The 17,555-nt window shown below is 39.4% G+C and overlaps 1 protein-coding gene across 3 annotated transcripts in view; it reads right to left on the bottom strand.

Moving 5' to 3' along the window:
- Positions 1 to 1,814: 1,814 nt before the first annotated feature.
- The window catches only part of prr12a (proline rich 12a), a 33,923-nt gene continuing 18,182 nt past the window's right edge, over positions 1,815 to 17,555 (bottom strand). The window contains exons 10-15 of one of the 3 annotated variants that reach the window (XM_028965513.1): positions 9,842 to 10,191; positions 9,542 to 9,661; positions 7,527 to 7,624; positions 6,127 to 6,180; positions 3,444 to 3,539; positions 1,815 to 2,687 (exon numbers count right to left, since the gene is read on the bottom strand). In XM_028965513.1, coding sequence (XP_028821346.1) covers positions 2,553 to 2,687; positions 3,444 to 3,539; positions 6,127 to 6,180; positions 7,527 to 7,624; positions 9,542 to 9,661; positions 9,842 to 10,191 — 853 coding nt within the window. In that variant the 3' untranslated portion in view covers positions 1,815 to 2,552. Of the gene's footprint in view, positions 2,688 to 3,443; positions 3,540 to 6,048; positions 6,181 to 7,526; positions 7,625 to 7,668; positions 9,427 to 9,541; positions 9,662 to 9,841; positions 10,192 to 17,555 lie in introns of those variants that run through there. The other 2 variants (XM_028965512.1, XM_028965514.1) reach the window with 2 other exon arrangements.

The raw sequence follows: 17,555 nt of genomic DNA on the forward strand, positions 1-17,555 counted from the left end.
CCAGAGACAGCAGTGGCAAGGAAAAAACTCCCTCTAATAGGAAGAAAACCTTGAGATGAACCAAGGCTCAGCAAGGGGAACCCATTCTGCAACCCATCCAGTGGTTTTACGTGTTAAATTTGTAACAAATGTGTTACATGTAGGTCTTGTCTTGTGTGTCCTGTTTGAAATATCCAACATATCCAGTTACAAGCATCCTACATGATGTTGTCGATTTATGTCCTGTTCATTGTACAGAAAAGTATTACTTTTCTCTTATAGAGATCTGTACAGAATTTAGTTATAGTTAGTATAGATTAGTTTAGTGTGTATATACATATATATATATACACATATTTTTCTTTCTTTTAGGATTGCACTATGGGGGTCTATGTGAAACGTTATTTCAGTACACTGTATAAACCAATCTTGAATCTTGAAATACATCCAAAAAATTATGGCATATGAAGGTTATTGCAGTCCACTTGTGCATAATGAAGTAGCATCCAGGTAGTGTGTTACAGACCCAGGAGGTGACTATCGAATGTGAATATACATCCACGTTGGAGTGGATGGTGAAAGATAAAGAAAAGAGAAGAGTGAATTAGTGATGAGTTAGCAACTAATAACAGTAACTAACCAGAGAACTAGACATTTCCAATGGCTCTAAGTACTGCAGTGTTATTAATGGTGAGGGGAGTGTTGTTAAAGGCTAGACTGTATAAGTAGGTCTTTAGCATGTTGATAACAACAACATTTATTTCTTATATAGCCAAAACCCACATACAGTATGTATGACACTTCCCACACTTGACCCTTCTGCACACTAGGAAACACTAGGAGTGAGAAAAAAAGAAGAAACTTTGGCAAGGAGTGATACAGAGAGGGATCCACTTCCAGGGTAGAGTGAATCTGCAATTGGTGTCAGTGCAATGTTGGTGATGATTTGTCCAAGAAAATAAAAAAAATCCAACAAAGATGGCATATACCAAAGACTATGGTAACTAATCTGATGCTTTCATTTTATATTTTCAATGTTTGTAAAAAAATGTCTTGTTTGTATAGAGGGCTATTAAACCTGGTCTGGCAAGCAAAGTGGTTATCCTGTCGGCAAGGCCAAGAGAAAGAAGACTGGTGGAAGGGATCAGGTCTTTATTGTTATCAATAAAAAAACAAAACTAACAGTGACTAATTTTGTAACTGAGTGCACAGCAAAATTTGAGTGTTTGAGTGTGAGTGAGTAAAGTACATTACTCAAGAGCACCTCAGTGGTAACTCACAAACCTTGTCATTTCAATTACTTGAAATGTTTATCTTTTTCAAAGAAGTAACTTCTATAAAGGTGTTAGCTCATCTCTGCTGGAAATATTTATGCTTTAAGTCCAAAATGTGAACCATGACCTTCCTGCTGATGAAGCTCCCATGATCACAATGACTGTTTCCAGTGATGTACCTTTGGTTGACTCGGACAGGTGCAAGAGGGAACTGTGCTGTCCTATCAGATGCCAACAAAGACCGTTCCAAGGTGGGGGTTGTGCTTACTGCTCAACCCCATGCAGCATGTTTGTTTTTTGCCAGAGAACAGATTGGCAAATTTGCCACTGGCGCTCTTCACAGATTATTATTCTGATTATTCATGGTTCAAGAAGAAATTAAATTATCCATTAATTTGCGTAAAGCACAATTTGACAGTTTTTAGGATTAGTCCTAAACTAAAAGTGAACTAGGCCATGACTGGGACAATAACCCACTAGTGGAAAGGTCACACACCATCATTCCTTTACCTCAGAATGATTTATAACATACCTGCTGAAAGACAAAAAATAACATGACAATGTCTGTACTTTAAAGTTTATTTGCCAAATAGAGGAGGAGAAAAAGGGTCATGGCAGAAGAAGATATACAATATTTACACCAAACTGTATTTGGAATTGACTGTCATAAAATAAATCTCATGATACAGGAAACGCAAATATAGGAGAATATAAATGACAGCCTTAACTCATTTGTATATGTAACCCTTTCTTAAGAAAAACTGAAAGCTATATTAGCTCATTTATGTGAATACACAGAATATTTTTCCCTCATCAGCTGAAGCCATAGAAATGTCCACATTCTACACCAACCCTTTATTTTGAGCGAAAAGGAAGACCGTTTTTTAAAGATGAAAAAAAAAAAAACATGTAATCTTTAAATAAAAAATTATAAGCCTAACAAACACTTGTTAATTTCAGGCTCCTCATAAAAACATCTTTGTATAAATAATAAAAATGCTTGTACAGTACACCTATACATCATACACTGAATGTATTCTAGTTTACTTACTGCATCCTTTGCATGAATAAAAACAGCTCACTCTTTCTCACAGTGACTTCACTTAGGTAAAAGAGATTCATTTTTTAAAAGAACCTCTACATGGTCAGCTTCTCCACACACATCAGTAGTCACAGTGTAAAGAAACCGCTCCACTCCCTCGTTGTCTTTCAGAACCACAAAACCTGCAAAATTAGATCATCACTTGTTCACACCAAAGAGTTTGAATTCTGGCGTTGTTCCAAAACAAGAGCTCCTGCTCAGGCTTTGGAGCTGAGGGCCATGAGCTCGATGAATGAGTTGAAGAGAGTTTCCAAGAAACTCTGATTAGCCATGCACTGCTGTACCACCTCCTCCTGGCCAGGGTCCTCCGAGGCTTGTTCAATACTGTCAGTCTGGGATAGATTATAAAAAATTATATATCCAATCAACAAATCAAACATAATTTTACCTGGAAATGGCCATTAGAAAAATATATTTGGTGTTCATTTTAATAAACAGATCACGAAGTATAAACACTGCTGTTTTTTTAATACACCCCTTTCAACTATTTACCCAATTGCACAGCCTTAAGAGCGTGCATATCATGAATGCTGGGTCTTTTTGTTCTCTGAGAATCTACTGCACCTACTGGTAACTGTTTGCCATATAGCAATAAAAAATATACTAAAAACCTGTATTATTCTGGTTAGTCACATTGCACTGCTATTTGAACAATGCTGTACACCAATGGATGCATGCAGAATGATTTTAGCAAATCCAGTATTTATTGAAACTGTTAGCCATCTGATTCCTATGCTCCTGTGAAATCCCCTTTCAGCATGTTAACCCTGCCCCTTTTAGCCTGGAGGAGCTTTACATTGCCTAATACACACAGAGAAACACACGACACCATTTCACTCTGTCACTCAGAGGGAGAGCAGTGTGAACTTAACACCAGTACACTGCAACTAATGTCAAAGATACAAAAAAAATGTTTTTGACATAAAATATTTGAAATGTCACAGGCAAGAAACTGTTAAACACCAATCTGTTCACAATTTTAACATCGATTAATCAATTTCTTGACAACCCTTATAGCAACAAGTAATTCTTTTAAGTAATACACCCTGTTTAAGATTAACATTGTATTTTGTGTGTTAATTGCTTACCTCTTTTTTGCAGTGTAAAAACGTGTGATATTTGTAGTGATGAAGAGAGTGGTATAAGCTGTAGATTCGACAGGTTTCTGTTGAAAGCTTAAGGTCCTGAAAGAGAGGAAGAGAGACAAAGAAAGAAAGAAAGAATTACATATTTTATTAACCCTTTGTCCTTTGCAGTAGTCTTTGTATTGGGCAGGAAGTGGAATCCACCAACCAGTGGAGTCACCGAATACCCTGACCAGTGGTGGACAAAGTGCACAAACAATGTTTGTGAGTTCTTGAGTTAATGTACAGTTAGCCAAGGTAAAATTTTACTCCAGTAAGTACTCCATTTAAATTTCCACTTGAGTAAAATTGCAAAAGTATTGATATTAAATCAATCAATTTTGCACAGACTAAGTCTTTGGAAGGTGAACCTGGGAAAATGGTAAGTGTTCTCACCAACATTGAGAACTATTGCAGAGTAACGATACAACAACAGTTATCAAAACTGCAAACAGCACCACAAAATAATGCTAACCATAGACTACCTGCCTCTAAGGCCTTTCCAGTGTGGTGTTTATTCCCCCTCTCCTCACACACTCCTGCACAGACAGAACCCCTCAACTCTCTATGACACCCTCTGTGCTGTCACTCAAGAATAGGGCTACAGTACTCTGAATATTTTAGGATCTGGCTACCTCTGAATCACTACCTCTGAATTACTTGAGTCAGTATTGGCAAATCAACACTTGTGAGTAAACTGAAGTGTTTGAATTGTGTATTAAAAGAAAGTAAAATGCATTTCTATGAAAATTAATCACTTTCAAATTAAACCTGCTGGTTTGAGCAATTCAGATTCGGCTGCATGTTTTCAACTGTGGATGAACTAAATTCTGTTAGGTTTCTGATTCTGATTCCTTTATGTTTCCGTCCAGAGGAACCACCGGATGCACGTACTTGGGTTAGGAGCTGGGTTCAGATTCAGCTGGTGCAAAGTTTAAATTCTAAACACAATTATTCAACATCTCTGTGTGAATGCTACTATTTAATTTCATTTTTTTAATTTTAATGTTTTTGGTTGCTGCTGTTTTAATTTTTAATATTTTTATATTTTAATATTAAAGTCAACAATCTGTTTCTAAACATGGACAAAAGTAAAGAGATGATTGTTGACTACAGAAGAGAACAGTGACCACTCTCCACTGAACATCGACGGATCTTGTGTTCATCTAGAGGAGAACCTCCCCTGGGATCTCAACAGCTTGTTAGCCAAGAAGTTGCAGCAGCATCTGTTTCCCACCACCCAACCTGACCACCTTCTATAGAGGAACTATTGAGAGTATTCTGACCAGCTGCATCACTGTCTGCTTTGGGAACTGCACTGCATCGGACAGCCAGACCATGGATAGTGAGGCTGAGCTGAAATAGCTCAGTTAAGAGAGCGTTAGACTGAAGATCTAAAGGTCCCTGGTTCAATCCCTGGTTTCGGCAAAGCTTGTTGGACGGTGTACATGCAATTTTTTAACAGGGTGGTAGTAGCCTAGTGGGTAACACTCTCACCTATGAACCAGAAGACCCAGGTTCAAATCCCACTTACTACCATTGTGTCCCTGAGCAAGACACTTAACCCAAAGTTGCTCCCCTGACAAACACACACTATGTCTTACACATATACTTGGCACCTTTGTTATTCATTAAAATCTCTGTAAACTAAACAGGGACAGCATCAAACAATGTCAAACAGCAAATAACCCAATGCATGCTTGTGAAGAACATGGTGCTAATTCATTTTTAGACAACCTGATTCTGGGTCAGAGTTTCGTATGTGGCAAAGCAGCTTGATCGCTGCGATCCATTGAAAGTAAACTCTCGGTCCAAGACTTTGTCCTCACATGCCTGACCTTTCTCCCCTGGTCCAGGAGCGAGGAATGGCAGGCAGCCATGGCTGGGCACCTCACAGGCCCAGAGAGGTCAAGTGGGGAGTTTTCTAGTCACGTGCTGCCCTGGCTGGGTGCCTCTTCAGACGTTCCTCCTACCCGGGAGTCCATCCCTTTATCACCAGCCATAGTGGCCCTCCATCATCCCATTACCTACAAGGGTGGTCCCTGGTACAAGTAAAAGTAGTACTGCAGGCCCTGGTCCAACTGTTTTTTCCACAATGGGCCAATAGGGAAAGTTAGACGAATCAGGCAGCCTCGTGCATAGTGTTTCCCAGACTTAATAGTAAATTTGCATAGGCCACATCCACAGGGAGTGTCTGGAAGGTGGAGCCAGACAGGGGCCGAGGTCCAGCAATGTTTAAGCCAGGCAGAGTGCATAAAATTTTTTGAAAATCATTTGCTAAGTTGCCTTACTGTTAGCTTGATATGCTTTATGGAGGCATGAATTGCCATTTTACATTTACATTAGTAACTAGGAGTTCAACTGATACAACTGTACAAGCTTTTCTATGTTAAAATTTCCTGAATTTAGCAGTTTGAAATGTATATGAATTATATGAATTGTCCATATGACACCATTATATGAATCAATGATAAATACAAATGGTGGATGGTAATGCCTAATTCCCACACACTGATCCCTGGGCCAGATTCATGGCTGCTCACCGCTCACACAAAGCATCAGTCCGTACCTGTGGTTTGGGAAGACTCTTTTTAACACGATTCAAGGTTTTGCGATTGTACCCCTCACCCCCCAGTCGGACTCTCACAGTGGAAGAATCTCCAGGATCTGCTGACATCTGGGGATAGATGTGCAGGGCTTCCTAAACAAATAAAACAGAAATTAACAACATAAACAAAACAGAGTCTAGTCTTATTTTTATAATGTAGTATCAATGAACTACACAGAAATCTAAGGATTCAAGCAATAAAGAACTAATGCAGTTCACTTGTCAGTGAGAAGTACTGATACGTCTCAAAAATGCAAAAAACATTAATCTTATTCCCAGCATTAAAACAACCCCGAGGTTTAAATAATTAAATCATCAAACATCAGCATTTCCTTTCTTTAAAAATATTGACTGCAATGTTTTTGCAGCCCCTAGTAACAACTAATTACTCAAGGTAAAGGAGTCATTTCCCAAACTGCTGTAATTTATTATTTTTAAATCTATAAATATTAATTTTATGATTGTTGTTGCAAATTAAATGAATATTAATGTATATAGTTTTTTTTTTTTTTTTTTTACTTTTAGGCCCTGTCCATACAAGAACATTTTTCTCTAAAATGGTAAAATTTTAATCTTGCCTTGCTTCCACACAAAGATGGCATTTTAGGGGCCACAGAATGGAACTGAGTTCACATCAACACAGAATCAACTCGACTCAGCTCAGCTATATAAAGTAAGACTGATCTACTGCACCCCTTTTCCCATCTCTGACTTCCTGCCACCTTAGCGCACTGTGCAATAACGTGAATATAAACATTTTATCTATTTACTTTATCTGTCTGTAGTTCTCAAATGAATTCTACTGAATACAATATAAGTCAATATCAGTCAGTCTCTGTGTTTCTAAAACACCTAAAATGCACTAGTGCTTGGTGCCGGTATGTACTTTACATGTTCCCACCTTGCACCACAGGGTCTTAAGTCACTGAAATTACTTTCTTTCAAGAAAACGATTGAACAAGATTTCACAGGTTTTGCAAGTTCCCTTTTCATGCAAAGCCAGAGGTGTTGCCATTTTATTTATATAGATAACAATATCTTATCTTAAAGATAAGATATTGCACATTACTGCCCATGGTAAGATGAATATGGATAATGGTTTATTTTGAGTTTAGAATCTGAACTGCTCTTGGATAAATGCTGTTTTTAAAGCAAAAAGGGCAAAAGCTGGGAGTGGCAATAATCAGGGTGTAATGACATTCTTAAAATTTAATTATTGCAAAGCATACATGAGAAGTTACGGTTAGCAATTATTTAAAACCTTATTAAGATATTCTATTAAAGTGCTGAAATGTTTAATAATTTCGGTCTTGTCAGTTTTCTTACACCTAAAATGGTATAAAATGAAACCACTGAATGTAAATTAAACACTGCATTTTATAGATAAATAATGAAAAGTGGATGACACTGAATCAGTATTTTGGATGGTTAGACTGTACCTGGTGCAGGGAACTCATGTTAACTCTTCTCAGGATCCTTCTCTTCTGTTCACTAAGAATGCTGTCAATCCTCCGCATGGGGGGTAGATATAGCTCATCTGTACATCATAAAACAAAGTAAACAAGTTTTGAGGTGGTGAGATATGAAGAATTTGGAAGCCTCAAACTCAGACCAGTCTTGAACCATTTTTGCAGTGTGGCAAGTTGCAATGTCCTGTTGAAAGACTAACTGTATCTAGGTAGTATTGTATCCACAAATACCTCATTTCCACTACAATGGTGCTAGTGCCAGGTCCTGGTTCTTGGCCAGTGCTGATCTGGGAACCACATTTACACTAGACAGGAGCATGAGGCACATTATGATACATCACAGGTAACACCCACTAAACAATAATCCCAGCACCAAATCCATTACATTGTAATAGAACTCTTTTGGATCTCCACCGCTGCCACGTTTACACAGCCCCTTCTTTTTGTCCCTCTTATTTGTTCATACATGTTCTTGTAGAGCACTTTTAATTTTTTGTAGAATTTTTGTGGACGTCCATATAGCTAGAAGAGCTTTAATTTCTTCACTCCACGTTACCGGCTCTTTGCTATTTTCTCTTGTAAAGCTGCCAATCACTCTGCCGCCAATCACCGCTTGCTACGTCACAGGTTCTCAAATCAGGAACCGGCATGTGATTCAGAGCAGTGGAAAGGGGGTAATACATGATTCACTGTGTGTTCTGTAGAGCAGTGGAGAATTATAAAGTTTTACAGTGAATTTACAATGCTGAAGCTTACGATTCTAAAACATAGCTAGATGATAAAATTGTATTATCCTGTGCAAGGCACCGACGTTAATGCTAATTGAGAACTCTGTGAGAGTATTTTTTTTAATGGAGCCATAGTGTAAATAAATTTTTTTATTTAGTTTTCAATTCACTACACCAAACTGATTCTCTTTATTTTTATCTTGTGTTGTTCTTACGATCATGTTCAAGAGATTCTAATGAAAATTGTATTTTTATTTCATTCATAACATTAAAGTTCCTTTGTGAGATTATTCTCATTAATACTAGTTCCCCTAACCGTTTGTAGTCCCGCAGTGGCTAGAAATGTCGATATGTATGAAGCGTGCCATTTGATTGGATGTAAAAATGAACACAAATGTATTTTTTTTAGTTCAGTCATGCTAGAATCTAAAGAACCAGTGGGATAATGTTTTACCCTACCTAGTGGGTAACACACTCGCCTATGAACCAGAAGACCCAGGTTCAAATCCCACTTACTACCATTGTGTCCCTGACACAAGACACTTAACCCTAAGTTGCTCCAGGGGGACTGTCCCTGTAACTACTGATTGTAAGTCGCTCTGGATAAGGGCGTCTGATAAATGCTGTAAATGTAAATGCCAATGCATATTTTGTAGTCCTAGTCTGTTTTTGGTCTTGGTCTCAACTAGCCTTGGTGTTGATCTTGCTATAGTGTCTCTGTCTTGGTACCCTCAAGCCTTGGCAGTACCTTGGTGCCCTCAGGTCTCGGCATAGCCTTGGTACCCTCAAGTCTTCGCAGTGTCTTGGTCTTAGTACCCTCCGGTCTCTGCAATGTCGTGGTCTTAGTTTAGGTGGTCTTGACTACAACACTACCTGCTATGCTGCTAACTGAGGAGTCAAGATTTTGACTGACTTTATTTGAAAGTGAACACACAACAAAATGGGTCCTCTGCTTTTTACCCATCCACCTTGGTGTGCTGTGGGCAGCTACTGGCACCTGGGGAGCAGTGTGTGGGGACGGTGCATTGCTCAGTGGCACCTCAGTGGCTGATCATGGGTCTGTTTACTTAAAACACATCTGTTCACTCTGGCCTTCTGTTAAAATCCCAGACACAGTGACCACGCTCAACGCTCTTGCGACCCTGGAAGGGTAATGAATAATGATTTATCCCTAAAAGACTACCATATCAGTAGAGACCATTATTATTATTTTACTGTGTCACAGGATAAATATAACACCATGAGTTAAAGACTCACCCTCTGTGTCCTCCAGTGCCTGGATCATATCAGGGTCCAGTGCAGTGCTGACCAGCATCTCCACATAACTGCGGAACATCTCTCTCATTGCACGAGTGTTCAGCCCCTTCCTTACAGACACTGTGGAGAAAGAGGAACATTCGCTGTCTGTCGTCTGTCTCTAAAACACAAAGTGTCAGCTTAAGCCTAAGACTACAATATAACTTTTGCAAAATCAATCATTTAAAGATGCTTTTGTTCCAGGATTAGTCTTAATTCATTAAAGGGAAACTAACGCATAAACATCAGCATCACACTCACTCTCATCCTCGCTAGCAGAGGACTTGCTTTCAGATGATGAGAGGACCTCTTTCAGCCACTTCCTTCTTTTTTTAGGTGGAGGTTCTGCGTTTACTTGACAGAAATGTGATTTTCTCTTCTCTTCTTTTGACTTCACTTGTTCAAAAGTACTCCACTTCTCCATCTTCTGCTGAGGTGGCTGGGTTCTTTTCTCCTTCTCACACATTTTGGCCACTCTCTCACGCTCTTGTTGCTCCTCCTCCTTCATGCTGTTCTTGTCTTTCTGCTTCTGTGTCTCCTTCTCATCTTGCTCTACCTGTGCTGTGGGCTGTTTGCTCTGAAGGGCAGAAACTCTTTGTAGAGACTGGCGCCTAAGCATAGCAAAAGTTACAAAAAAACTGATTAAACTATAACTATGCCCTTTATTTCAATACTCTTTGAATATCATGATTAAACAAAGAATATGTATAATTTTCAATATTAAGAAAGATAAAAGAACACAAACTGGCCATTGAAAAGGCCAGAACAAGTCTGGCTAAATTCAAACTCATTTTGCACAACATACACAATTTGAAAAATTTGGTTTGAATACATTTGAGCCAAAATATAGATGCAAAGATATACTAACATACTTATTTTTATATATGTAGTGCTGAAGACTCTAGTCCATAATCATCATCATGGACTCTAGCTGGTAGCTTCTCTGTCAGCATTAAAAGGTTTAGTTTGAAAGCATTAATTAAAACCAAAACTCAGAACAATAGGCTCTTAATGTAGGAGTTCTAAAGCAAACAATGGGTCTTCTTGGAGCCATTTATAAACAACTGCAGATCATCAGTTCACTCTTCTAAACCACTTTGCCACGGTCCAAAGCAAGACCCAAACTGTTCAGAACATAAAAACATTGTAAAGGTACCAGCAAGAGGAGGCCATTAGAACAGAATCTCTTGAATCACTGGCCAAAGTGAGGCCAGGCTTCCATTCATGCACAAACGCTATGAGCAATTTAATCCTAAATCCACTTACCATGCATGTTATTAGACAGAGGGAAGAAGCTAGAGGACAGTGGGAGGATGTATCTACGTTCACAGTAAGCTTCTGTTTTCTTAGTCAATTAACTAAATTTGGTATAGTATTACATACAGTATCAATAATCACGTAATTGTACTGGTATTGGTATAGACTAACACATTTCTGGTATTATGACATACCTACTGTTTCTGGTAGATGACATACCTATTGTTAACTCTGGAGGAATTAACAATGACTGCTATAATGCTGATAAACGGTTTGCCAGTATTGCAATAAAAACATCTGGAAAGTATTCACAGTTTTGTCCACATTTTGTTATGTTACAGCCTTATTCCAAAATGGATAAAATTCTACACATAACACCCCATAATGAAAATGTGAAAAAGATTTCTTGAGGTTTTGGCAAATGTAACAAAAATAAAAACACTGAAAAAACACATATACATAAGTACTTACAGCCTTTGCTCAACACTTTGTTGATGCACCTTTGGCAGCAATTACAGCCTCAAGTATTTTGGAATATAATTCCACAATCTTGACACACCTATCCTTGGCCAGTTTCACCCATTCCTCTTTGCGGCACTTCTCAAACTCCATCAGGTTAGATGGGGAGCGTCGGTGCACACCCATTTTAAGATCTCTCTAGAGATATTTAATCGGATTTAATCGGAAGTCTGGTCTCTATGGAACTCCAAAGAGTTAAAAACTAAATAAATAAATATAATATAATGGAATAAATAAACATATGGATTCTGCTATATAAACTTATTATTGTGAAATATTATTTCATGGTCATTATTTTTCTCCAACATAGATTATTGATGAGGCCTTTTATTTCATTTTAGTTATTTTTATTCCAAAAAGTCATTTTTATCAGAGTCAGCCTTGTCAAAATGGCATTTTTCCCAATGGCCTAGCAACAACGTGCTAGGATTGCTACTGTAGACTGGAAGTTCATGTTTGCTGACCAATCACTGTTCACACGAGCTGGACTTAACCAGACCATAGAATTTTTTTATATGAGCGACATTGTGGTGGAAGTGGCATCAATGGCATCAGACATTATTATTATAATTTTTTGCACACCCAGGCTACCCCGACATCATGCAAGTGCATTGTTGGGATTGCATGGGCACCGATCACTTTTCTATTCCCGTGGAGAAGTGTTGCCAGATTATTGAGTGATTCTCTGACTGGCTGTAGCGGCATCCAATAACCAGCTTGCAAAATAAAGCAAAATAAAACAAAATAAAAACAAACATAAAAACATTATATAGACTTGATATAGAATTTGCACCAATGTGTTTTCTAAATAACACCCATATATGCGGGAAGAGAGTGTGTCTGCTTCACACACAACTTGTCGAAATGAGAGGGTGCTTCCGAATAAAGCTCAATTCATTCACAATATTGTCAGTCCAAGCTCATAACGTAACAATAAATCATTCCTGGTTCGTGCATAATCCCAGTTTACATTGTGGCAGGTTGGATGGGTGATGAATGTGGAATGCAAAATGAACCCCAATGGAAGATGGACAAAGTCTTTCTGCTGGCAAGAAGCATTATGAAATAAATTAAAACTGTGAATAAACAAATTTGGAATAAAAACAGCTGAAATCAAATAAAATACTCTATGTTGTTGGGGAAAAACAATTGTTTTTTTATTTAATTATGTTGTGTTTAATTATTTAATTTTGAGTTCCATTGGTCTCCGACTAGGCCTCTCAACTACTCAAGGACATTCACAAGTGTTGTCCTGAAGCCACTCTTCTGGTATCTTTGCTGTGTGCTTATAGGGTAGTAGCCTAGTGGGTAACACACTTGCCTATGAACCAGAAGACTACAGAGTCACAGGTTCAAATCCCACTTACTACCATTGTGTCCCTGAGCAAGACACTTAACCCTAAGTTGCTCCAGGGGGACTGTCCCTGTAACTACTGATTGTAAGTCGCTCTGGATAAGGGTGTCTGATAAATGCCGTAAATGTAATGTAAATGCTTATCTGATGAATTGTCACCACAGTCTGAGTTCAAGAGTGCTCTGGAGCAGGTTTTCATCTAGAATGTCTCTGTACATTGCATGCAGTCATCTTTCCTTATCCCTTTCCCTTTTCATCTGTCCTGACTAGTCTCCCAGTTCCTTCAGCTGAAAAACTTCCCCATAGCATGAGGCTGCCACCACCATGCTTCACTGTGTCCTGGTGTTTTGAGGTGACTGGTTTTCTCCAAATGAGAGGCAGGGCAATCACACCAAATAGTTCAATCTTTGTCTTCTCAGACAAGAGAATATTGTTTCTCATTTCAGGAGTGCTTCAGGTGTCTTTTGGAAAACACCATGTACCTTTTACTTCCGTCTGGCCACTCTACCATACAGGTCTGATTGGTGGATTGCTGCAGCAATGGTTGTCCTTCTAGAAGCTTCTCCTCTGTCCACAGAGGACCTCAGGAGCTCTGGCAGAGTGACCATCTGGTTCTTAGTCACCTCCCTGACTAAGGCCTTTTTCCTTGATTACTCAGGTGGCCAGCCAGATCTTCAGTCATTGGCAAAAGTTTTCAGAATGAAACAAATACTGGTTCTCACAAAGTTTGCTGGTTCCGTTTATATTATGGCAATTTATATATACTCCAGAATGTTATGAAGAGTGATCAAGTGAATTGCAAAGTCCCTCTTTGCCATGAAAATTAACTCAATCCCCAAAAAAAAACATTTGACTGCATTTCAGCCCTGCCACAAAAGGACCTGCTGAGATAATGTTTTCTCTGGCTTTTTGCTAAAGTCCTAGACCCTCATTTCACTTGATTTTGACGCAGTGTCAATTATAAAGTCCAGTTTATCACAGACAAAGTTAAATTCACCAGTTAGGCTGTCCTAGTTAGGGTACCGGGCCACTGTAGTACCAATATACCACTATAACCACATATTTCAGTATCGGTCGTACAGTGCAACCGTCTGCCGCTGCTTCTGTTTGTTTTTCTCCGAGACACGGAATCAAGCACCCAGACTACTGGCAGACCCCAGTGATCAGACCAGCAAATAAATCCTGGTTCCTGACAACTGCTTTACAAGGACAAAACATGAAACAAACCAGAGGGTCACCACAGCCACCACCACCATTACAACTACAGCTTCAGGGATCTTCAAATGGACCAGTAACATCATTACGGACACGTAATCTAGACCATGACACTGAATACATCCTGGACTTCTCCAACCCTACAACCGTAGGACTTATCATTATATCATATCCAACCCTGCACTGACACCATTTGCAGGCTCACTCTACCCTGGAAGGGGGTCCCTCTCTGTATCACTCTTTCCCAAGGTTTCTTCCTTTCTTTTTTTCTCTCTCCTAGAGTTTTTTTTGTTTGGAGTTTTTCCTTGTGTGCAGAAGGGTCAAGTGTGGGGGGTGTCAACTGTAGGGCCTGTCAAAGCCCATTGAGACATACTGTATGTGATTTTGGGCTATATAAGAAATAAATGTTGTTGTTGTTGTTGACAAGCACAAGACTAGAGATCATTCAGTCATGCTGATTGAGTCTGAATAGCAGACTGGATGCTTTAAAAGGGGGTGATGCTTGAAATCGTTGTACTTCATTGTACTTTGGTCTTGCTTCAGGAAATGGACGAAGCAGATTCTGATGGAGGAGAGATTTAATTTGTCCAGCAGGTCACTGATACCTCCTCAGAAGTATCTGAAGAGGAGACGGAACAAGAACCCAACATGCCTCCACGGAAGATGCACCGTGGTACTGGGAAGCCCTCTCTGAGCCAGACGGCAAAGGACAGCACTTTGTGAGTAGAGGAGACCATTGGTGTGCCCAGTGCAGTAGCAAATCACTCGTGCTTCACTGTGCAAGCTGAGCCAACAAAGTCTGCTAAGGTTTGTCATCGTCATAGTACATATGATATTTATATAAACCCATTTAAAGTAAGGTTCATGTAAATCTCAGAACAGAGCCGGACTGGAATTTGGCAGAATTTCATTAACTTATGGTATTCATTTCAATTCTGTTTGTAAGAGCAATCATGTGTCCCGTTGGTACCATTGTGGATTGCTGGTCAGAAAAATTTCTGATGCCAGTAATCAAAGAGACAATGCCCCGAGATATATTCATTTCAATTATGCAACACTTTCGATTTGATGACAAGGACACACAGGCAAAACAGGTGAAAACAGACAAATTTGCTGCAATCTCCAACATCTGGACATGCTTCAAGAAAAACTATGCTGAGAGTTTCACTCCAGGAGAACACATGACTATAGATGAACAGCTGTTCTCTACCAAGGTTCGTTGTCCATTCATACAGTATATCGCAACCAAGCCAGACAAATTTGGTATTAAGTTCTGGGTGGCCATTTTGAAGACCAAGTATGTCTGCAATGCATCTCCTTACTTGGGACAGGACCCCAGTCGTCAGAAGGGAGAGAGAGTGGCAGTGAATGTGGTCATGAATCTGATGGAGCCATTTTTGAATGATGGGAGAAATGTCACGATGGACAATTTCTTTACTTCACTGTCACTGTCACACAAGCTGCTGCAGCGCAAAGCAACGCTATTGGGCATGGTGAATAAAGTCTGGCGTGAACTTCCTCAACTTGCAAAAGACACTGAACAGCGAGAGGTATTCTGCACTTCAGTGCTTAGAAGTGGCAGTGTGTCCTTTACTTCGGCCTGCCTTGGTTTTAAGATAACAAATGCAAATGTGTCAGGCATCACAAGTAATGGGTGTGTTTTCAGAACAAAAGCAAAAGAACAAATGAAGCTCAACAGGATGCCAGGTGGTGTGAGGTCCAGGGAATTTGCGCAGCCTTAGTAAATCTAGTGTTGACCATGCAATAAAACATGTGCAGTCATCATTGCATTGCATAAAAAGGGTTTCTCTCCAAAAAATATATAAAGGACAGACTGATATTCTGCAAAAAGTACACTGACTGGACTGCTGAGGACTGGGGTAAAGTAATTTTCTCTGATTGGTTGGGGTATTTACAAAAATTATTGTTCAAAGAAGAAAAGGTGAGTGCTACCATCAGTCCTGTCTCGTGCTAACAGTAAAGCATCCTGAGACCATTCATGTGTGGGGCTGCTTCTCATCCAAGGAAGTGGATTTTTCCTAAGAACACAGCCATGAATAAACAATAGTACCAAAACATCAGCAGACTTGAATCAAGACACAGAACTCGCAGGCAGAGTTCATGACAAACCCAGGAGTGGAGCCCCACGAGTAACAGACCACAATGATCACCAGTACCTATGCACTCAGACATCGTTATGCAACTGCCACAATGCTACAGGTCCTTTTACAAGATGCGAGGGGTACTAGGGTTTCCAGACAAACCATTCGCAACCGACTCCAACGTTTTGGCTTGAATGCCAATGACCGTTGCAGGTGACTCCACTGACACCAAGACACCGCCATGAACGTTTGATGTGGGCACAAGACCTTGTAACCTGGACAATGCAGCGATGGTCTACCATCCTGTTCACTGATGAGTATTGGGTCACCTTGCACAGAGTTTCTGGAGAAGGCAAGATGAGCAATACACTGAGGTCAACATGGTCCCCAGGGTTTGCTTTGGTGCAGGAGGTGCAACAGTCTGGGCAGGCATCACCAGTCAGCACAAAACAGATTTGGTCATCATCATCCCCACATTCCGCCAGGACACCCCCAACTTTCTGTTCAAATTGCTCACAACAACATGAGGCTAGTGAGGAGCATGAGACGTCGCTATCAAGCTGTCTTTGGTATGAATGGTGGAAACATCCGCTACTGACGTTGTCAATTTATCCCTGTTACTATGAAAATTTTTGGGGTAATAAATATTAAACTAATGAAAATGGTGTTTCTTCTCATACATTATTAGTAATATCAGAGGGAACTTTTAGTTATTTCATTAAAATTCAGAGCAAATAGGAAAAGCACTCATGTAAATAACAATATCCCTAACTTATCGTGAGTAGGGTAAGTGGCTCAGGAAACAAAATTTTGAAATTTTGGGTCCATGGCCAGGAAACTCTGTGGACCTTAATCCAATTAAGAACTTGTGGTCGATCCTCAAGAGGTCAGTGGACAAACAAAAACCCACAAATTCGGACAAACTCCAAGCACTGATTATGAAGGAATGGGTTTGGATTTGGCCCAGAAGTTGATTGACATCATGCCAGGGCAAATTACAGAGGTCTTGGGGAAAAATATTGAAATGACTTTGAAAAAGCCTTTGAAATTTATAAAGTGCTTGTAATTATACTTTAACACACCACAGAAATAAAATACAAAAAGCAGCTAACATTGTGAAAACCAGTATTTGTCATTCTCTTTTGGCCATGACTATAGAAAGAGTCTGGGTGGTTCCGAACTTGTTTCACTTACGGATGATTGAGGCCACTGTGCTAATTGGGACCTTCAAAGCAGCAATTTTTTTAGACAATCCTGTCTCAGGGTTCTACAGACAATTCCTTTGACTTCATGGTTGGTTTGTGCTCTGATATGAACTGGCAAAGGCTGTGAATACTTTTAATAAATTTGCTAAAACCTTTTTTGGTTTGCTAAAGTTTTTTCACGTTTTCATTATGGGGTGTTGTATGTAGAATTCTGAGGGAAAAAAATTATTTAATCAATCGTTGAATAAGGCTGTAACATAACAAAATCTGGAAAAAGTTACGTGCTGTGAAAACTTTCCGGATTGTTCAAAATTGGAATATTT

The sequence above is a fragment of the Denticeps clupeoides genome, chromosome 2, assembly GCF_900700375.1.
Source record: "Denticeps clupeoides chromosome 2, fDenClu1.1, whole genome shotgun sequence".
In the NCBI taxonomy this organism is placed as follows: domain Eukaryota; kingdom Metazoa; phylum Chordata; class Actinopteri; order Clupeiformes; family Denticipitidae; genus Denticeps; species Denticeps clupeoides.